The sequence below is a fragment of the Cataglyphis hispanica genome, chromosome 3, assembly GCF_021464435.1.
Source record: "Cataglyphis hispanica isolate Lineage 1 chromosome 3, ULB_Chis1_1.0, whole genome shotgun sequence".
Lineage (NCBI taxonomy): Eukaryota > Metazoa > Arthropoda > Insecta > Hymenoptera > Formicidae > Cataglyphis > Cataglyphis hispanica.
This window is the reverse complement of record NC_065956.1, coordinates 8987104-9011481: the sequence shown is the minus strand read 5'-3', so window position 1 is coordinate 9011481 and position 24378 is coordinate 8987104. Positions and strand designations below refer to the sequence as shown.

The 24378-nt window shown below is 33.5% G+C and overlaps 1 protein-coding gene across 9 annotated transcripts in view; it reads left to right on the top strand.

Moving 5' to 3' along the window:
* The first annotated feature begins 385 nt into the window (after positions 1-385).
* Positions 386-24378, top strand: part of LOC126848242 (paxillin-like) — a 28349-nt gene continuing 4356 nt past the window's right edge. Inside the window, exons 1-8 of one of the 9 annotated variants that reach the window (XM_050588988.1) lie at positions 7283-7300; positions 8939-9063; positions 13659-13819; positions 21026-21203; positions 21650-21782; positions 22067-22268; positions 23802-24092; positions 24196-24369. In XM_050588988.1, the coding sequence (XP_050444945.1) occupies positions 8976-9063; positions 13659-13819; positions 21026-21203; positions 21650-21782; positions 22067-22268; positions 23802-24092; positions 24196-24369 (1227 nt within the window). In that variant the 5' untranslated portion in view covers positions 7283-7300; positions 8939-8975. Of the gene's footprint in view, positions 646-5860; positions 6197-7282; positions 7301-7692; positions 7849-8316; positions 8403-8938; positions 9064-11226; positions 11365-11845; positions 12196-13658; positions 13820-21025; positions 21204-21632; positions 21783-22066; positions 22269-23801; positions 24093-24195; positions 24370-24378 lie in introns of those variants that run through there. The other 8 variants (XM_050588986.1, XM_050588987.1, XM_050588984.1 and 5 more) reach the window with 8 other exon arrangements.

Genomic DNA, 24378 nt, shown 5'->3' with positions numbered 1-24378 from the left:
TAAATAATTTGAATCGGCATATATTTTAACAGTTTATTTAATTTTATAATAATTTTTTTAATTATAAAATTCATATAAAGTGATTTTTTAATACATATTTGCAAATAGATAATTTATTATTGTCGTCAAATTTATTTCAATTTTCATATTATTTCATAAATTTTATTTTTTATTATTTATTTCAAAATTTTACGATGTTACATGATTTATACAACACTGTTATTTGTTTATACAGTACAGTTATAAGAAAAAATATGTGAAATGTTGAATTAAAAATTTATCTATTATTTCAGCAACGTTATAAATTCAAATTTGTTTTCACATAATTCTCACATATTAATAACTTGTTTATATTTTCATTGAAATTTTTTTTTACAGTGCTTGAGTGTGTTTAAGGGCACCATAACGCAATAGGGCGGCTACTGCTCCTATCGAGGACCGGGGCTCCTACATGCCTCCATGTTTGATATTCGCCGCGTGAAGTAAATCGCGGCGGTTTGTTCAGCGTGTGTTGCACTTTTTCGTGATCCGCACGACGTGTAATCCGCGAGTGATCGACACGCGACCAGACCATATATACATATCCCGGAATTTCGTGCGACGGTGATCTCCCCGCGTCCGGCTAGCACATCATGGATGATTTAGGTGAGTAAATGCTTCGCAATCAGCTCCCAAAAGCGCCCAGCTAACCTACAAGACGTTTGACGCCTGTCAAGCACGGGGACGCCGCGATATCAATATCACGATATTATATACAAATTATCAATACTGACAAATATTGGCGGGACCCAACAACTTTCGACACTTAGAGATGTGTTTTCGTTTAAACTTGTCAAATGCGCGCAGGAATGCACATACTTGTCGAGATATCGATACCGTTACATTGTTCATCGAAGGTATGGACACTTTGAGATTCAACATCTGTATCATATGTAAATATTTTCGTCTTTATTGACGTATTCATACCAGTGTACTTTTTTTCTTGAAAATATTGACAGTCTGAGATAAGTTTTTATTTGCGTCTGTCAAGCGTAGAAACGCTGGAATTTTGTTGGATTTTGAGATACTGCTAAGCGTTCATTAATCATTGTTTTGAAATTTTTGTTTGTACATATATTTTTGAGTTTTCATTGTAAATTCGTTAGGATATATTTAGCTATATCTTGATGAGCTTTTAATAAATGATTATTAAATTAATTGAATAATTAAAAATTAATTATTTGATTAATTATTAAATAATCAAAGAATTAAAAGTGATTAATAAATTAATTGCTTTGTTCTCTAATTAATTTTATCTGCACTTTTTTTGCAAAAATTTACAGACTAATTGCAGGATTCAATTTAAAGTTATATAAAATTGTAACGATATTTTTATCGAATTTTCGATAAAGAAGAATATTAATTCTAAATTCATTATCTGTAGCTGAAGGAATTTGTGTTCGGATTAATTTTCTGATGTTCATGGGAAGCGTTATATGTAAAAAAAAGTAGCGTCATTTTTTTATCTTCTTGAATGTCTTTAGTTAATTTCTTAAAAAGCACATTTGTGTGATAAAAAGAATATTATTCAACATAGGGACAATTAATAATTTTATAATGACCACTTTAACTTTATATTGTATTTACTTAAGAATTTTTTCTTATTTTAACCTATATTTGTACGATATTTTATTCACTGTACGAACAATAAAAAATTTATTACTTTTTGCCATCACATTAAACGCAGATATATAGAGTGTCTTAAGTTTTAACAATTGCATCGTGTTTTATGGAGTGGAAATAAGAAAAAGATGTAAACGTGCCCAAAAAAATTCTTTATATACAATTATATAATAGAATCGTAAAATAGAATAAATTTATAATACATTTCTTCCCAATTTAATTATTTTTTTAGTTGTGTTTATTACTTAAAGCTACTGAAGGTGAGCAGCATTACTTATACATTATATAATGTGAAGGGTACGAAGAGGTTTATATTTTAAAATAACAATTTGCACTTGTTAAAATTAATATTTTCGGAAAATTGAATTTTTTTACTCTTCAAATTTCACGTTGATTTCGTACTTAATTTTGACAACCGATATGAATTATTTTTATTCATTACCATATTTATTTTTCTATTTCTATCATAAACTTATATTATAATATTTTTCTTTCGCCTCTTTAAATTATAAAAATCAAGAAATATAATTATCGATATTCCTGTTATGATTTTTTAACGAAGCATTTGTAGATCTAATATCCATATAACACTTTTTTCTTATTTCACTCATTGACATGGTTAAAATTCGAAAGTGTATAAGTACTCTTACATGTGTGTGTCGCGCAAAAAAAAAAATAATTTTGAATTACAGTACCCGTAGCACTTTTTTTTATATATACGATGATATTCGTTCCTTAATTGTCGATACAATCCCAATTTGAAAGCTCTTTTGTCTCGCTAGCAGTCCTTTCGACTCATTTCCGACTCACTAACGAATGATGTCGGACACTGTCGGTCATTACAAATCCACGGATAAAGCATGCTGAATATTCGCGGCGTGAATGGGGAGGAAAAGCTGTTAGAGAGGGGCATAAGCGTAATTATTATCTCGGACTCTTATATGGCGTGAAGGTCTCATTGCATCAGTGTTATACCAACTGCACATTAGTTTGTCACGCACTCGTTAAGGTATCGCCGCTCGATGCATTTGTGACGTTACAAGGGACGTTTCGTTACTCGGGTAGATTAGAAACGCGAGACGTCAGTGCCAAAAAGATATAATCTCGAAAATAATTCCAGAAGATGTATAGCATATAAAATTACATTAGAACATTATAATATAAATTGAAAAAAGAAAATCTAATTGTAGTAATTCCAAGCAAAAATATATAGTGCATTGACATAGCACTATATATATATTTTTTTTTTAATAAAAAATATAAATAAAATATCTTTGGCACAGATATCGTTTTGCGTTTTTAATCGACGCGTCTGTTTACATCCGTGGTTTTATATTAATTAGTGATTAACACAAACTCCGGTGAATGGCAGATATACTTTGTCGCGGTGGCGTTATAATTGATGGATCCTAAACGTCATCATCGATGTGTGAAGCTCTAATTAGCGGCGCTCATCGAGTGAACGTTAGAATTTACCTTCCATAACTTTATTGTTGTGTATCAAACTGTTATGATTTGATTATTCAATTATTCGAATATACTTTCGGAAAATAAGTGGGTTTCCCTTAATTAGGAATGATAGAACTCGTGTGAGATATGTATAACTCACGTCGGAGATGAATGTTGCGTAATTCGTAGAACGCGTTAATCTTCAGCCGTTAGGCTGGATGTTCATGATAACACGGTAACCTTGATAACGATAGCGATGTTAGCATACAACGGATCGATAAATATATGTGATACATATTTTTATTGTGTCAAAACTCACTCAAAAAACGTCTAAATTAAAAAAAATAGCAATATATCAATATTCGATATATCCATATTTTGTAAAGAATAATGTTTATTGCTCTTTAGCCGTATCTCTTTGATCCTGCAGATCGTCCTGATCTCTTTATCTGACTCTTGTCGCCGATCGATCTGATGCTCGATACTCTGATGTCTTTCTCGCATCTATTCGACTCTCGTTTCTCCATCTATTTACCCGTCTCTTTTTCTTCTTTTTCCTCTCTACGTCATGTCGCCTCCCTTTCTATGAAAGTGGAGACAGCGGCCAGGACGAAAGAGACCGAAAGAGAGTCCCGTGTGACACTGAGCGCGGGTGAGCGCCGGAAATACACCCGCGTGCGCCGGTTCGATTTACTCTTATTCGCCGGCTCTGTCGCCAAAGACGTCGCCGTGTGCGCGTGATCGTGCAGTCGCGAGCAAGTTTTCCGTGTTTCCGCGTGTTTTCACCGTCGGCCGCTTCGTTACTCCGAAATTCGCATTTTCCGAGGAAAGAAATCGTGCCGATGTCGCCTGTTAAGGAGACAATCCGTTATGGAGATACGTTGTGCCGTTAAAATCTATAGTTGCACAGTAACATCATAGTATAATTGAAGAGAGAGAAAGAGAGAGTAGTAGAAAATATAGTAAAGCCATATAACATAATTATATGCTTCTTTTCCCTAAAGTACATTATCTAGATACAGGACAATTTTTTTAAGTATACGAAAAAAATTTCACGGTACGAATTATGTGGAAAATACATTTTCTTTTACAACATTTATTATAAAGATTGAATATAACGTCATAGAATATTTGTTACTACAAAAACTGTAAATTATGCATTTGTTTATGCATCAAAATATTTGAATAATTACACAATACTCCTTTGTAAATTATAACATATATAATAACGTATATAATAATTATTAACCCCTTCCCGTGCCATTTAGCTCGACGAAACTTGGGCCCAAGTGTTAGGCGTTAACGCTTCTTAAGCTGATGGTCGAGAAAGGTCACAATACGAGCCGAAGTGTAAATACCTCAGATATAGACACTTTTCCACGATACTGCTGTTGTGGAAATAAAATCTAATACCTTTTCCCTTTTGCAGACATTATAAACATATATTATTTAATAATAATCGATAACAGTTACAAAATTATATTGCATGAATTAACAACAGTTCAATAGAAATCCTTGCATCTTCAACTGTGGGTTTGTTCAAAGGAATGTAATAATACCACGCCTAAAAATAAATAGCATATTGTAAACAAAAAATTTAATTATTATAAATGTTCACCTTGAATCAATATCTAATAAGAAAATACTAACAACTCTAAAAATCCTCCATGGTATGATACTTCCTGAAACACTCTGGTAGATGTAAAGCTACTTTACATTTCTCACACTCCCATTTCGTTTCGCTTCGTATTCCATGCTTAGAACAAACTTTGCACGTCTTTGTTGGGTCCTACAATCTATTCACGAGCTTGGCTCGTGATGTTTACGTTTGGGCCGACTATCTACTTACGAGTCTGGCTCGTGATGTTTACGTTTGGGCCGACTATCTATTCACGAGCCTGGCTCGTCATATTCATTTTTGGGCCAAAATTTTCATCACGAGCCAGAATCGTTAAAGCACGGGAAGGGGTTAAATAAAAATATTGTGATTTATTTTATATATATTAACATATTCCACGATTACAAAAATTTTATTTTAATTTTTACTATAATATTTTCTCGGTGAAACTTTGAACATCGTTACACCGGAAATGCATTTCTGAAGGTTATAAGTTTGGGAAGAAACACATCAAAGATAATAATTGCTTCTTAATTATGGCGACGGAGTGGGATAAGATCGACGATTAGTTCCTGCAAAAAAATTTTCAACATTTTTATTTTCAATAATAGTATTTTCAATAATAATTACATTTCGAGTAAATTATATTATTCTGATGTATATTGTCATTTAATTTGATTTAGAGAAAAGAGAGCTTTAAATGAAATTTATACGGTGTTAAAATTAGTAGGCTAAAATAATCCGCGGTTCACCTTACTGACACAATAAAGGGTCAACCTCTTTCGTTGAACCGTCGAGTAAATCATTTCGCTCAACAAAGTACTTTGAGATGCTTCATTTCTTCTTCTTCTTCCTTGTGCTCTTACTTGTAGATATTTTAGAGTTCATTCATCTCGTAGCCACAAAGATTAATAGGAAAATAGGTTTTTATTCTCTCAAGATATTATCTTCATAATTGATTATTAACAACCGTTAGCGCGCAAAGATAATTTAAATTTCTTTATATAAATTTATTTTTACATGTACAAAAATTTTCCCATTTTATAGCTTAGTCCGATAAAACGGGAAATTTTTTGCTATTAACACTTTACGAAACGATAATTGGCTATTTTTACAGTACATCGGACTTGCATAATTTCGGAAGTGACGTCTCTTATCGCGTTAATCCGTCAAATTAGCATCAATTCTCCGTCACGCAACATCGAATTACGTACCGTAATTACTTTTTTGAAGGTAGGGGAAGGGGCTTATGTCATCGTTTACTCGACGAGCGCCACGTGAGTGAACACGTGCACGCGTATCCGATACGTCCTCGTGGACGTACACAGCCGAAGAACGTGCATTTGTGTGTATGTGTGAGTGGGTAAAGAAAGATGGCGATGGATCGGACAATGTACGGCAAAGTAGAGCCGAGCAATATTTATCAACCCTACAGGATCACCATGAAGAAGGGCTCGCCTCCTGGATGTAAGTCCGACATTTTTTACTCACGTGTAAGAAAAATAAAAAATAATGTAAATCTTCTTTTTATTTGTTTTGAGGAAAAAATTGAAAGTTTAAAAAATTAACAAAATGTGTGTTACTTCCGATTAATCCATGATTCTTTTTTTCGTGTAATTAATTATACATAAAATTTATCATGGCAATATTAATCATCGATAGATTGAAAAAATCTGCTAAGCGTTGACAAAAATGTTTGATTGAATTTGACAATAATTTTTTTACTTGTTTTTATTTATTTATTACAATATATGGAATAATCTTATAAACAAAAAGAGAAAAAATCAAGTTTGTAAAGAAGAAGAAGGAAAAAGATTGAAAAAGATAGTTTTTGTTTCCGATAAATCTTAATTTTATTCAAGCAAATTTAAGTAACTTATCCGTGTAAGAGGATTTACTTTTTATATTTAATTATTATAGCAATACAATTTTTACTTCAAAAAATTTCAAAATTTCTGTGACTATGTAGAGAAGAACATCAATACAATTAAATTTGAAGTTGATTTTCAATAACTAATTGTGAGTCATGCAGATTCAACACACACATTATAAATTAAGATAATTTTCTCCTTTTACATATATTACAAGAACGTGTCAATTATGTAGATGCACGAATGAAGATATGCAGATCTGATTACTTTACGACCGATTACTTTGGAAATGATATAATTAGACATCCATTGGAATATGATATTTATGCTTCTCTCTCTCTCTCTCTCTCTCTTTGATCAATTTCTGATTATTGGTTACATACGATTAGCTCTCGTGATATATTCATGATTATTACATATATGACATTGCTGTGCATATCTTAACGATCGGTGATCGGTTGTTATACGAATATGAATTCAAGGTGAGCGTAGGTGCGTAGATATCTCCTGTCTTTCTCATCGTTCCACGAGAGACCTGCACTTCCATATGAGGTCAGTCTTGCCTGTGTTTCTATATCTGCTTCACTCATGATGGAAATATGTAGGAAGTGATAATGGATCGGCCGCAATTTAGATACCAGTCGATCGATTGACCGTGTAACCGGACGAAAAAATTGTGTTCGCAAAGGAGCTCATATTCGTAATGCCATTGGTGTTTGTGATTTCTTCGCGATTATCGTGATATTTTTTTGAAAATAGTTATCGAAAAAGAATTACATCTCTCTCATTGTCAGCTGGAATATAAGATATTGTCTCATACGTGGCGATACTTTGCCTAGTTTATTTCGCGCGTGAATTACAGCGTGTTTTAATTCGAAGCGTGATTTATCAATCGGATGAAGAATATCCGTTCTCGATATTTGCTCGATCTAATCTTCCGACATATCTCGTGAAGAGCGGTTTGCCAAATCGGCGGGCTATATTAAAAGGGATCGCGCGCGCGTCGCGGCTGAAACAAGAAGGAGAGAATTAGAGGAGGAGGATAATTTCACGTAATATAGAGATTTCGTAAGCCACGGCTACAACAGCACGTGGTGCCAGTGCCGTCTAGTCCCGCCAGACATCCGCAGCTGATCGATCATCTCCGCGAATCATCTTTCGCCGAATCCGCGCACGTGCTTGTGTCATTTCGCGTGTCCAGTAGTGTTAGGTAGTGACGGATCTCGTCGACGCGTCGTTGATAACGAGGTACTTATTGAAGTGACTTCCCAACTTCTATTCGTTCTCGGTCTCGCGTAATCTTTTGACCGTGACAATGTTTGTCCAAAATGCACTTATTCTTAATTAAGGGAATAATGGCATTATTTTCTATTTTATTTATAGACTTATTTATTGAATAGCCCTTGTCAAATTAATTTTGACATTAAGATTTTTAAATCTATATATGTGTTGTCTTAAATTATTTAAAGATTAGGAGATCTTATCAGTAAAACAGCACATGTCTATTCTGTTGAAAGAAATTGAAAAGAAAACATATGCCGAGGTAACATCGCGTGACATTACATGATCTTTGTAAATGAAATTCAGCCACTTTTTGAAGTAGGATTTAAGGTATCGAGTCGGTCCAGAACGAACTCGCGCTAGTTCTGCTCTAATTTGTGATTTATTTTTACCCCACGGTTCTAGCAAAGTTTAGAACACAACACACTGCGTGGCGGATTCAGTTGACGTGTGATTTACGGAGAATCTGGACGGAGGCGGCGATTATCGTTATCGATAACGAGCAGCGGATATTTTTGATCGTATATAATAAGAATTTCTTTCGCTTGTTTACATTGTCATGCGTCGTTTTCGTTTTTCTCTCATCGCCAAAATTCTTCCTCGTTAACAAAATAATCTTGAAAAAAATTCAATTGTATATGTTTACCAGTCCCAAATGAATTTGGCATTGATAAACATATACAGTTATATGTCATACAGTTTAAAAACTATAGGAGAATTATAAATCCACTTTTCGCGATTCTATCTGCATAATCTAAAATGCGATTATATATTATACGATTGTACGGTATTGTCAGAAATTATTTCTGTAAAAAACATCAAACGATGCTATAAAAAAAAAAATACCTGATCATTTTTTTGATAATATATAATTTGATGAAGATCAATTAAAACAAAATATGAAATCAAAAGATTGAAAACGTTTGGACTACAATCTTTATAATTTTTTGTTAAGATTATGCTTGATTTATTTCCGGAGTAATATGATTTGTTATTGGCATTTGAACATTAGAATATCCCATTAGCTTTACCCTATTTGTCGTTGTTTTTCGCGTAGAAAAAGTGCCGTGTGAGATTCTTGAAAACGCGTAAAAATGACAGACGTGATGAGATCTGTCTCGCCGATTTCACCGATTCATTTGGCGACGATTCAACGTCATGCACGGTGGGAGCAATACGTTAGTAAGTATTGTTCAAAAATTTTCTCGTTAATCTTAATTTTGACAATAATGCTTGTAATAATTTTTATAAAAAATATATTTATTAACTCATTTTAGTAATTGTTTATTATTTTTATAAATTATATATATATATATATCTTTTTTACTTTAGATCATCATTTTCTATTGAATATAAAAAGAGAAATTATTTTATGAAAATTATATTTATAATACATATATTTATAATACGTATATTAAAAAAGTTATTTTTTTATTTAATGAACACAATGTTTTTCGGAAACAAAACTTTAGAAAAAAATCAATTTTGGAATTACTTGTGAGAATTTGATAATATCTCTTATATTCATTGATATAATTCTTCTTCATCTCACCCTCGTTCTAGTTTGGAGTTAACGCAACGCGAGATTAGGCGAATCTTCGTGAGTAATTCAGATCAGTAGGAATTTATATTGCGGTAATAACGAGAAACGATCGTGACAGAATAATAGTCGTCGTCACGACTCCATCCTGCTCTTTGCGGTTTACGCAAGACACGCGCGTTTTACGCACGATATTGATGTCGGACTCGCGGTATGAATCAGCCGTGCAAAATAGACCTCGATAAGCTCAGCCAGGCTTCATGCCAATGTTAAAGCATCATTCAGACGATTACTCAACATGCTCCCGCGGCATATGTCGAGCAAAAAAGATTGCATTAGAGGCGCACACGCTGCGCTTGCATATGATGAATCTAAACGCCCTGATGGGTTTTATTTTTTAAAATAATGTAAATCCTGTTTCGGAAACGTCATGAATTTCGAGTGAGAATGCGATATCGAGATTTTTTTGAATTATTAGTATATATTTTTTGAGTTATTAGTATATATATATGAGTTTATTTGTGCGAAATGATTCAAACATTTATTCACATTATTAATTAAAATATTCAAGATATGTTCATAATCGCACAAAACTGATAGTTTTAAAAGAATATGTTTTTCTCATCTCAAATGTCTCTTTTGATATTAAGAACTGGACGTTTTATGTCAGAATTTGCGAGAAATATACTTCATCATTCAGCCTTCTCCTGCCATCTAGAATATGTTTAGCTCAACTGAATATATTGCAGGATTGTTTGCTATTCAGATTATTGAAGTACTTAAAGCACTTTAAGCGATTAGTTTATTTAGCCACTCAGTATGAAAGGTCCCTTGTCTTTTGTATTTCTTCGAAATTGTAGCAAAAATAGATTTTGACCCAACATGCAATATATTTACTAATTATTGTAATAACTAAAATTTATGAGGAAATTATAAATGAAACCGACTTTAAATTAATTCAAAAAATGAAGATTTATAAATTCCAATATCCAGAATAAATATAAGAACATGCTATATATCGACTTAAACACATTTCTGAATAATTGAAACTAATTTTGCTGAGATTTTCTTAAACTCTTGTTTAATTCTGATTAATAATATCAAAATAAAGTATGTAAGATAATGTGTATGTTGATAAATTCATATTTTCAAATTTCTAAAAAAGAAACAAATTAGATTTATTATATATCATATCTTATAATTGATGAACGTTTTTTTAATGATTTTTCAGTCGATCAATTTTTTTTTTTTTTAATAAGAAATTGAAAAAAATATTTGCTGCAATCTTTAAATTGTTTGCATTAAAATTGAATTAAAATTTAAATTTAAAAATTGCAATAAGAATTATATTAAATAATATTTTATTAAAAAACTCCATCTGAAATGAATTCAAGAATATAATTTTATCTGTTTAGCGAAATTTAATTCATGGAAAAAATTTTTTTTTACAATCACTTATAACGCGAATATTATTGATGCCTCGAGGGAAAAATCGTCATCAAATTCATTTTGGGACACTCTGTACATTTCTTCTTTCTTAGAGTCCATAGCTGTAAGTTTCCTCGAAAGCACTCTTATGCTCGATTCAATCGGTTTCCTCGTAATGAGTCGTCGTGAAACCAGTCACCTAAGCTCGCGTTCGTTTCTTCTGAATACCGCAACTTCCATCCAATGTACGAGAATGCCCCACTATCATCTTGCGACTTATATGTCTTACGTTATTCCTTCTCCTCTCCATGAGGAGAAGGCCGTTTCGCTCCTTCCTACAGCTCGCGGTATCGCTTTCCCGCGAACTTCAATGACAATCAGTGCCGTGCTGTCGACGCTGATGCGTTGTCGCTCCAATCCGCTTCGTTGAACACGTGTAGTTGGAGCGTTTAATAAAATCGGAGTAAAGTCATTCGGATAATTGACGGCTGGAAAAAAAGTGCAAATTGTTCGAGGTGAAAGAAATTACACGCGAACGATATGATATGAAAGTTTGTTTTCGATTCGATATGATTAGAACTTAGATTAGTAGCTTCGATTGATTTACGCTGTTTCGCATTCCGCGACATAAATGAGACGAAGAGATAATAATGATGATAATAATTCCAGAAATACATGTGTACATAATTGGCGCGACAAGCTGGATATCGCGATAAATTTGCAGAGAGATTGAGATGCTTGATAAACTTTGCCTTTCTTATCGGCGCCAATCTTTAACACGATGTCGCAGTTCACTTCGTCTTTCTTATATTTTGCTTCGGTGAACTATATTATCGTTTTTTAGCGTGCAAATTTCTCGATACATATCTTTCGAATTGAAATAATTTTAAAATTGAGATCGCGTTTTGTGTGTGTGTGTGTGTGTGTGTGTGCGTGTAACAAAATTAACATTTTTGCGGAAAAAAATAGCCTAATAATTTTTTTGTTTTTTTACAGTTTATAATTTTTTAGTTCTTTTATAGTCGATTTTGTTCGAGGCAAAGTTACTTAGAAAAAAATACGGACCACGCCGGGAGGATCGAGAATCCTCTCTCGTTGGCGGATTGGTTTTCTCGGTTGTGGACAAACTTTCTCCGCATTTTTGCTGACCGAAACTCGCCGAACCCGGCCGGCCTGAAACTCGCGCTCGCGGGGTTCAACGTTCCTGAAAATAGTGGGTGTGTCGCGTGTGCCTTTTCGAGACTCTCTCGCGATGGAGACGACGCGATGCGCGTACCTATCCGAGGATGAGAACTTGTACCAGGTGTATAATCGTGAGAAAGCGACCAGTAACCTCGTTACTCTCGGTAAATGCATATTTCTTTAATTATTTAGCCGATTAAAGGATGAGTTAAACTAGACGGAACAACAAACAAATTATTTAGGAATGTTATATATTTCTATTAATCCACATATTCCACAGTTTGAAGAGATTTCCTTTCCAATCCTTTTTTCTATGAATGGGGAAGGAAAATATATATATTCAGAAAAGATAAAGCTTTTAATCTCGTATCAAATGCATATGAAAAATCAATTATAATTTAAATAGAAAAAAGAATATGAATCTGCACTAAAAAGATTCGCAATTCTTCTCGAGTACGTCGTTCTGTGTACGTCGTAACTGACTTGTGCAAACACGACAATAAAAAAATGCATACTTGTTTTAACCTTCAGGATAGCAGCAGTCCGCAGCAAATATTTACGCACATATATACGCACGAATACATACACAAATATATTTGTTATTAAATGTAGTTTTAATTCTTGTATAGTTTTAACTTTTTCTCCCGGATTTGTTGTTCCTTTTTTTCTTTACACACGTGAAGGGTATTTATATTTGCATGAATTTCTTAATGTTGCTCATTTGGTCTTGTCAATAAATGAAGGGAGACCTTTGGCATTACGAATTAAATAAATTAAATATGCCGTGACAATCAAGGCGCCTGTCAAGGACGCGGTAGCGACGCACCGGGTATGACGTCATCGTGAAATAATGTCGTGACATTTTCTTTTTTACTTACGCACGCCAGCTCAAAATTAGTTAAGTGAATTCTCGATTGGACTAACAACGGCGTTTACTTTTTGCGGAACTTGCAAATACTTTAGCAAATTTTGCAATTACTTTAGCAATTTTTACGCTTTTGCATACTTTATGTCACACACATATAATTAAAATATATAATAATATATAATTGAATATATAATTAAAATACTTTGTGTCACACACGTATAAATAAAATAAATATTTCGTAAATACTGTTGACTTTTTGAAAGTCTGCTCAATATTTACTTAATATTTTTATTCCATTAAAAGAGATGGAGATAGATATTAAAATATTATTTAAAAAAAAAATTATATAAGCATGCTATAAGAAATTTCTTTTGCATTATATTTCCCTACTGAAAACGTTTCTCGATAACTGCATAACAGATAATTTTGATCATAAAGTTAAATGTCAATCTGTATACATAATTAATTCCGTACGTAAGTATGAAATAAGAAATAATCGTTTCTACACATATTTATCTCTAGTACACGATAACAATCAGTTACAGTGGATGTTTCTCTCTGTTTATGTTCAAACATTATACAGAGTGCGCCCGAAATAGTGGAGATTCTTTGATAAATTTAGTGATGAGATAGTATGTAAAAAAAATCGCGTGTTTTAACCGAACTTTTCTCGAAGTCGAGGATCGACTCCTCCCGTGAAAATTGATTCGTCTCTCGCATTTTTAACGAAATATAAATTGGACTTAAATCTGCTTTCAGATGCGCTACTGGCGGACTTGCAGAATACCGTATCATCGGAAGGGAATCACGTCGGTGGTAATGCGACACCCGGTTACGGATCGTTGAATGGTGCTCGCACCCACGCGACCACCGTCTATAGATCCTACGACAATCGAACCTCGCCACTGCCACCGCAATCGGTATGTCGATCTTTTATTTATCTTAATTAAAACAATAATAGATCTATACAGAAAGAGGCCGAGTGCCTCTTTAGTCCGTATTTGGTAAATTTTAATCTTTCTAGCCGAAAGATATATACAGAGTGTCCGGCGTCAATCGCATCACTTATCGTATGCAAGTTGAGCAGATAAAACTGAGGAGAAAAGTCCTGTACCATTTTTTTCTATAATGCTTAATAAGAGAGTTATTATTGAGTAAAGTCTGGCCAATCATCGCCGATCTTTAGCCGGACGCATGTCAGTGAGGCGTACAGCTGAGCGCTCACGCACACATGTCAGGCGCGCGGCTCATTGACGTGCGTCCAGTTAAAGGTCGTCGTTGAATTGCCAGACATCACTCAATAATAACTCTTTTATTAAGCGTTATAAAAAAAAATGGTACAGGACTTTTCTTCTCAGTTTTATTTGCTCTATCTGCACACGATTCGGTGCATGCGATTGAAAATTGCAACGACAAGATATACAGGGTGTCCGATTGACGGACACCCTGTATATCTTGTCGTTGCAATTTTTTAGTGCCGTTGATATAAAAATCTTTTAATCTTAATCAAAGATTAATAATGATCCCTTTTTAATCTTATTCAGCGGATTTAAATATTTATATTCAGCAAAAAAAACATTTGAATTTTTTTATACTTAATTTGATTATATCTTTTATAATGATGATTAAATTATTTCGTGGCTAGATTGTCTTAATTTAATTAGATTTACAAGAATATTCAGTGGGATCTGTAGGATCCTGTTAAACGCCGCAGTCAAGTAAGATTCGCGAAATCTGTAGCCGTTTCCGACGATGAGCAAAATCGCGAACGAAACAAATCGTGACGGTTTATCGACGAAGTCGAAGAACTCATCCAGCTTGCTGAAGAGACATTACTAAAGGCGTGGACGTAGTTTACTAGATGGAGCCAAGTGTCGGTAGCTCGATGGCATTTAATTTTGAAATTGTAATGTCAAATTTTATTTGGAGTTTTACAAAATATAAATACTCGACACGAAGATTTTTTGATTCTCTCTCTCACTTTTAAATTTATATATATCATATAAAATAAGTAAAATTCACGAATATATTTTTGGCAAAACTATTACTATAAAAAGATGAACTATTTATTATTATGTGGACAATACATCTTACTGATGAAGGATCCCATTTTAAAATATTAAGATATAAAACACATATTACATTCTTTTTCGGTGATATATATAGTGATATCATATAGAGATGATATATATAGAGATGACACTGATATATAGAGTTTTAGAAAATATATTTTATTGTATAGCAGTCTCTCCTTTCGTTACACAGAATTAACTTTTTGGCAGTAACGTCGTTTCCAGTCTATAAAATATCCTGAAATAGAGCAATTCGTCGTCATGGTCGCGAAAGCGTGACATAGGGGGAATCCGCAAATAAACCTCTTCGCCAACGGCATAATAACTATCGATACGATGCTTGGCGAGATACAACGTAGTACCCTTTCGATATTTTTCAGTCGCATGCAGCTTGTTTTCGTTTTCAGGGTCACGAATGTCATTAAATGAACGTTCATGATCAAGCAGAAATTTCTTTTTAGATTTTTTAAAATTGTTGAAATTTTTAATCTTAGAGAATATATATATTTCTGTTATTTCTAAAAAAAATATTTAAATTTTTTGTTATACGGATTATCTATATATGTTTTTAAAAGAAACATTTTTATTACTGAAATATAGAAGAAGTGTATATATATATATATATATATATTTTTTTTTAAATTAAATACATATTTATAATTCTTTATTGTAAATTTATATGACATTGTTGTATTAATTTAGATTATTTTGAAAGCGCATTAATATATCGTAACTTTGAAATAATAATTAAATCGAGAGACGTGCGAATGTTTCGAAGTATCCTCGGAGCGTAAGTTAACCGTGCGATCGCTCTTGAATTTGTTTACACACAGAGTTATGTGTTATAATCGTGAAAATAGAATATTACAGAATAGAACGAACATGTAATCATCTGTTTTCGTTGTAAAAACTAAGTCTCGCGGCGATTTGTAGATTTTATACGATAAACTCGATATTTTTCGCTTAACTATCGATTTTGAAAAAAAAAAAACTTTTCAGAGTCATAAAACACGATCGGAAATAACTGTGACGCAACAGTGCTAAAATTAGAATCAATATCGTGTCTAAAATTGACGCCCGAGAGAAGCATCACTACAGGCGTAACATCGAACGTTTGTGGCAGACGGAATATTAGTCGGAAGAGAGTCTCGAATTACTCTCATATTAGTTATTTTTTTCTTTAGATAAAGAAACGGCGCGAAGATGTGCTTGGAGATACACGAGCTACGTACACAAAGATCGGGACTTAATCTCTTTGTGACGATATTTATCAACAAAGAAAATTGATCACGCAGTGCGCGAATAACTCAGAGAAATTAATTCTTCATTAATTAATTAAAAACGATTTACAAAATTAGAAATTCTAAGTTTTTTTTTATGTTATATGCGTCATTAATTTTTATATAATCTTTTAATTTTTGTCTAGCTTAAAATTACGTGTATCTTCCGTGTCTAAAAATTAGAACCGCTCATAGGATCTGATAATATTTTTGGAATTGTTTATTTAAAAAAATCCTTATACAGGGTTATGAATAAAAAAAGGTGAAGTCCGTTTCGTGTAGCGAGTAGCGGGAATATTTTCCGCGAGTCGCATAGAAGAGAATCGTGCAGGAAAAAAAAAAGTTGCGTTTCCACGCGCGTTCCGAGTTTTCCGCGACAGAGAACACCTGTTACGTTCCCTGCCGATTCTATCGATCCTCGGCTCGACCTAGGACAGTTCAGTCTCTATTATTCATGCTCGTCGATTCAACTTACGTTCTGGCTGCAAAATATGCGGTCGAGCCAACTGCATCATTCGCTATCGCGCCAATCAAATCATATTTTTTTCGCAGAGAAAAGTGCCCCCTTTAACCTGATAATATCGTCGCGACATCTAGTTGCATCATTATGTGCATTTATATATTCAAAAATGCATACAGATATATCTTTTTAATAGCTATATTCTTGTAGGTATCTAAATATATCTTTCGTTACGAACGTTATGTATCCACCTGAAGTAATAGAATTCAAATACAGAGGCGAGTGGATTTCAATGTATTATATTTCAAATGTATTCTGCTCCCAAAACGATAAGAAACATTCATATACAATTATGTTTTAATCTTCTTTTAAATTCTTTTATTTTCAATTAAGAAAAAAAGTTAAATTTACTATCTTATTATTTCCAAAACGGAAAACAGGTGGTGTAAAAAATTAAATTTTTCTTAAATTTTCTGCTTGAATGAAAGAAGTTACAAATATATTAAAATATGTTTGTACTTATAAATGTCTGTAGCTGTCAAAGAAATTAACGCAAAAAAATTACAAAATTTAATTAACTAAACAGAAACAAGGATTATTAAAATGATATATTTGATGAATCGACATATTTATTGCTTTTTATTTTGACTAGTATCGTTTACATACATGGAACAAGAGGAGAACGTCCTATGATAGGTGAATGAACTTCTTAAGTCTAACGCAAGTAAAGTCCAAGTGGTCATAATATGAATATCGTATATATAGCAGTTGTTTCGATTTGTTTGCATTCAGATAATGATCTAAATTATTCAGACTGTAAAAATAATTCTCAAATGATTAAATTATATTTATATAAACATAATTAAAATTACAAAAAAATGAAGATTATCTTTATCAAGAAATTAATTATTATTTTTATTCATTAATTTGTATTTAAATATACTATGTATTTTTAGAACATGTTTAATTATTAATATATTATAACAATATTTATTATTATATTTATTATTATGCGAATATATCCTTTTTTTCTGATATTCTTATCATATTCTTATCATATACATAAAATTCAATTGAGAGAAATGCCAATTTTGAGAGACTTATTAACAGTAAAGAGAAAAAAAGTCGCGGATTAAATCAATTGTTTCACGATTTTTACGACTGAAATTAATGATAGCTGCGTTTTTTTAAATCGCATCCGTGCAAGTCGCTCCACTCCTATTATTCTTCTCGGAACATGCTATTATGGCATCGATCGCGTTTCAGCTGCAGTCGTCATCCTCGGAAGCGAATCGGCATCGTGTGACGCGATCCAATTTCATGGCTAGTCCGAGACCTATTTTCTCAACATCAACTAGACATGGAGTTAACGAGCTTGTTTCGTGCATATGTGACAAAAATATCGTATATCTTTATTCGAGCTAAATGTATAAAATTTATTTTAAAAACTCTGTTTTAACTATCATTTTAAATAATAGCACAACAATTATTTAACCGTTTGAAGCAATTGATAATCAAATTGTCTTGTCAAAGTTAAATTAATTGAAAGTATCGTAAATTTTTCGATTATCAATTCTTTATCATAGATAATTTGTAATTAAATAAGAATATTTCAATTTTACCCGACAAATATCGTATCGCTTGAAAAATAATTCTGAATTTTGTTATTTTGACAATTTTTCTCATAAGTTTGTCTAAAATGGTTGTTACAACACTTTAAATAACGTCTTGGGTTACAAAACACACATCGACAAGAGCGATAATGTTTCTTACCAGATTGTCGCCAAGAAGTGTCAATTCTCTGTCGAAGGTCGCGGATGTTAAAAGCTTTCCCTTTGATGTACGAATTTAGCTCGTGTAAATGATTGTGCATGTATGCGTGATTCCAGACGTTTGCACTGCAGATGCGAGTGTGCAGCCCGTTGCATAAATCCGGCCGAATGCCGTAACAATGCGAGCACGTGAGCGTGACGGATTGAGCTGTACACACGCTGAACGCATGACATGTCCTGGATACGCAAAGTGTCCCACAAATATCTTACTTATCCCTAGAAAGATTTCATGAGGAATTTATATTTAATATTTTAACGAGAATGAATGAATATTATTTATTATTTATTTTAATTTGAAGATTTTTCTCTCTCTCTCACATACATAAAAATACATTAAAATAATAATTATAGATTAATTGTTCACTTATTTTAACATTTTATAAACTGAGTTAAATATAATATAATCTTCATTTTACACATACAGAAAAGAAAAAAAACAGATTATATGTAAATCATAAACTTTTAAAAAATTTGTTTATAACTTATGAAAATAAACTGTCTTTTTTTATTATATTTAGGGAGAGATCTGGACGTTTGAATAAAATGATAAAAATTTGAATACTTTGTATTATTCTAAAATAACATATTTTTCGATAATATATAATTATTGTATAAAATTAAATAAAAATACTTATATAGGAATAAAAGTCGATAAGATATTCAATTGTGGCAATCGCAAATGACGCAAAGATCGCGTGAAAGATCCTGTAAACGCTTCTTCGTGTTAATAACGATGTCGTCGCCGGAATTTCCCGTGCCGATAGGTCTTGCTGATATGTTTCTGTTGGCTCTTCGCAGATATTTTTAGGCTGACAACTCAGCGTGTAACCTAGTTTCCATCCAGCAGGATGCGCGCCGTAATACTACTTTATTGCAAAAAAAAAAAAATAGTATTACGCGCGGTAATCCGATAAATTTGGCCGCCTTTGTATTTCGTTTTCAGAAATTTGACTATTTATTTATCTGTTATTTATTTGGCGCTTATATTTGTGTGAAAAATTATTATTTTCTACCAATAATCATTTTCCAATAATCATTTTTCTATCAATCACCTATCAATAATTATGACAAATATATTGAAAAATATAAATATATACTTATAAAGTTGTACTAAATGTGTGTGTGTGTGTGTGTGTGTGTGTGTGTGTGTGTGTGTGTGTGTGTGTGTGTGTGTGTGTGTGTGTGTGTGTGTATAATACTTCTCGCGATCTTAATTGTAAAAGATTAATAGTTGTTATCGAACACAAATAAAAAGCATTAAAATTTTAAAAAGAACGTTTTAATTTATATATTTATTTCTTGTGGGCGATATTAATTAATAGTGTTTTACGATCAAAATTGTGAGAAAATTAGCTACCGTTGCAAATTCTCTTCGAGTCGTAAGATCTCCAATTTATTTATGCATGGTTGCGACTCACATTTGGCCATCGATTAACATGACGTCAAGTATTAAATTTAATTTCAGTAAACAAGTCAGATCACGTGTGGTTGATTTCGTAATTGGAATATCTGTGGTTTAGTTGTTAAAACGTGGTATGTCTTTACAACATTGTAATTTGAATGTAGATAAATATTAATTATAATTAGTTAAACATTGCATGTATATGTAAACTCACACAAAACACACACATTTATTTAATTTAATTGCATGTGACTTTATATTTTTATACATAATATATAAATTTTATAAATTAGATTTATTGTTTTTTTAAATAGTATAATTATTATAAATATGTCAAAAATTGTCTAGCAATATGTGCGATAAATAATTTAATTAATGATGTTCATCAAAGTTAATTTGTAAAAAGAAAAATGATATTTATTGTATGCAATTATTTATTCTATAGATAATAGTTATTATTTATTGATTTAAATAGGAGAGCGATTGCAATATTTTTAGGAATATTTTTTTACTAAAAGCGATCTAAAATTGACTGTATCGAAACTAAAAAGGCCACATCGTCCTCCTCGTCCTGAATGACGAGATTCCATAATGATTCTAAGTGACATCATGTTTCTAAATAATAATGCACTTTACGCAAACTTGGCAGGCCATCGCTTTTTGTCGATTAACAAGCCAAGAGTACCTGGCGAAACATAGAAAATTGTGCAGCTGCCGTTCAAGCCATCTTCGTACAATCCATTCATCCGAAAAAACTCTCATCAAGTGCTATTAATTTTTCTAACTCCGCTTTCGGCGTTTTACTGTCATACTTACGTCGTATTAATTTTAGATCAGATTCTCAAATATTAAAATTGAAATAAATTTTAAGAATTATGAAAAATAAATAACAAATAGATAAGAGAGGAAGCAATTTTTTGCGAATGAAAATTATTAATGATTCAATTCAAAATTCATTTAAAGCAATAAAAAGATTAATAGAGAAACCGATGTCTCTTTAAGACGATGAGTATATATCTATTTCACGAAGGAGCCTTTGAAGCTGTTAACGTTCATCGCGACTTTGTCCGCATGTTGTAGCCGACTTATCAGAACCGCGAGGCGATAGAGGAAACCATCAGTAAAACCGGAAGTGCGTCTTACACCCAGACAGGCACCGGGAGCAAGATGCCTTCTCTCAATAACAATCTTTCCGAGTTGGACACTCTGCTGCAAGACTTGAGCAATGCGCGCTATAATGCCCATTTTCAGGAAAGAGGTTGGCCTTTTATCTAAATTTTTAACCTTTTCCGAGCGATCAATTTTGTTGATAAATCTCTTTTTAATCGCCAAAAATTTTACAAATCTGAAATAATGGCAAGTAAAGGCCTTTTCACGAATTAAGTCTCAAAGATACAAAAATAATCTTATTCTTCTTATTCTTCTTATTTTATTTCAATTCGATACGATTTGATAAATTTTTAATTTTTTAATCTTTAATGAAAATATCGAATGCAATAGATAAAATATTTGCCGGACAGAAATTTGTGATAATATCTGTAAGAGTACAATCTATTTATAAGAGGGGGATACGATAAATATATCTTGAGAATATATTTCTTTCAAACAGAATTAATTTAAAGTATTACCAAACTATTTCGGAAAGGGTCAAAGATGATTTCGGCAGAAGCGATTTTTATCGTACGAATGGCTTGATGATTATAGACAGCCGCGTGTCTACAACAGGGGTGAACGGGGGCGCGACCAGCCCCATGCTCCGTTCCCCGAGTAGTATGTCGGCCTCTCGACCCACCGTCGACTCGTTGCTCGAAGAGCTAAGCACCGCAGTGCCTAATGGGTGAGCTTTCTATTTGTGTGCGCAAATTAATCCTAGAACAGTGTAAACTACATATTAAGCAGCTTGCTTTCAAACGAACATCTAGCTATCGATTTGCATGAATCATTTCGAAATTTAAATTATATGTATATCGATTTCGACGAGTTCGGATGCTGCCGGTCAATTTCTCGTGTCCGCAGTTTAAGAAAGCTGCTAAACTTTTATACCGGAAATTGTGGCGGATTTTAATTCTCGGAATAACTCGCGTTCGATGTAAAACGGAGACCCTGTTGTCCCTCGAGCAGAGACTATCCCGCCGATGGAAAGGTGAGGGTCATCATACAGGAGACGTCCACGGAGATACAGCCGGTCTATGACGGCTATCCTTCCAGTCAGCATGGCTCGCTGAATCGAACCGAGGTTCAGAGGAGTTATTCTAATGGTCATACCGCGAGTAACGCTACCAAGGAGCTGGATGATCTAATGGCTTCGCTTTCCGAATTCAAGGTACATAACTTAACCATGTGTAATGCTATACATAACGCGAGCGACCCTTTCGGAGCGGTTGACAAAGGCTGTACATCTCATTTGCAAATTTGTAGATTATTGAAATATCGAAAAAAAAAATGAGAGAAAATTTTCTATTACAACGCTTGAAAAAAAAAATGTTGTTCCCAAAAGATTGAATAACCTTTTCGATATTTCTTCCGTTATCATAAACGCGAAATTGCCCAAAAAACTTTCGAACAGAGTTCGTTCTTGAAGAAAAGAATACACTTTTTTCACGCTTTTTTTACCGTTTAATCTCGTACCGAAAGGGTCAGCGCACATTTCATATTTTTGTTTCTCGTCTGCATTGTGTACATAACCGGATAACTGAAAGTAACATCCAAATAATTTGCATATTTTAGAAGATTTATCTATTGTGTGTTTTGAATAAATTTAAATTAAAGAAAATTTTATCGGGAATATATAGTATGAATTAATAAAATTTTATTTAATTTTTGATAGAATGGTGTTTAGATGACTACAAATATTTTTTTTTTTTGTTTGGAAAGCTCATTTTAAAGCATTTTAAATGCATTTTTTATTTTTTTTTTAAGAATGTAAAAGATGATTTACAAATAATTTTTTTAATTGTTCCTCCAAGAGTTCTGTGGCATATCCATTCTGAGACATCCCTTATATGGATCTACATATAATTATCAACGAAACAGATACAGACTTATCCCTGACTCTGTCGTCGCTTTGATTTATCGCGGAATCGGAAAATACCGGAGCGTTAAATCCACTCCTGCCCATTCTTGGCTCCCCACGTTACGAAAATAACCAACCTCACCACCGTCGCGCCCTTCCTCTTATCCACTCCTTTTTCTCCTCGTCACCAATTTTCCGCGACCACGGGAGAGGGAGAATCGCGAAGACGAAGTCGCCAAAGAGGTGGGGCATCGACGTGGGGCGCGACGACGTTACCCGCCGAAACATCCGGAGCTTTCGGCCAGTCTGCAAGCTCACCCGTGGCGATCGACATCTTCTTACTTCTTATCTATCATCATCTCCGTGGGTCTTCGTTCCATTTCATTCAATATCTCGCGAACTTGACATTTTCCGACTCGACACTTTCCTCTCACCTTGTCCGTCGAATCTCTGTTCGCGATCCAACCTTGAATCATTTTTTTTTGTGTCCTGACATATCTGTCCTACGTTCACAAGCATACAGATACACGTGATACATACACCCAGAATTACGCGAAAAACTGTCATTATTGAGGATTCACTACTGTCGTACGAGTGTAATTCGGCTTTTCGAGAAATTAATTTTGAAAACTGATACAATTTTTTTCCGCGATGTTTGTTATCCTTCGGCGATCCAGGATAATAAATATCGTCTTTCCAGAGAAACACTAATAAATAATATTTTTCAAATTCCTTACTACTTTATTTTCTTATCTATAAAATTGCACCTTGAAATCTTCGAAAGAATAAAGGATTTACATGTGGATTTACACACTTGATTCTACAATTCGCGTGTCATTGCAGATCAACAGCACTCATCAGCACCAAACAGTAACCGACTCCCCGTACGCGAAGCCCAACAAGGCCACCAAGAGCTCGCAGAGTCCACTGCCCGTCGGCGAGGGCACGCAAACCCGTGTCCACATCACCGAGACCCACACGACTCATCTCTATCAACCGGGGGAGAACCAGCCTCTCAAACAAAATCAGTTGGATTCTATGCTCGGTAATCTTCAGGCTGACATGAGCCGCCAGGGTGTCAACACTACTCAGAAGGGATGCTGCAGCGCCTGCGAGAAGCCCATCGTGGGCCAGGTAGCCGTCAGCTACATCGTAGCTACATTGTAGCTGAAAGCTGATCCCTGACAATTGGATATTCTCTCATTCTCTCTAAATTGATAACGTTACTGCTACGCAGGTAATAACGGCCTTGGGCAAGACATGGCATCCGGAACATTTCACGTGTACCCACTGCAACCAGGAGTTAGGCACGCGAAACTTCTTCGAGAGGGAGGGCCATCCTTATTGCGAGACAGACTATCACAATTTGTTCTCACCCCGTTGCGCTTATTGCAACGGACCTATTCTTGATGTAAGGATT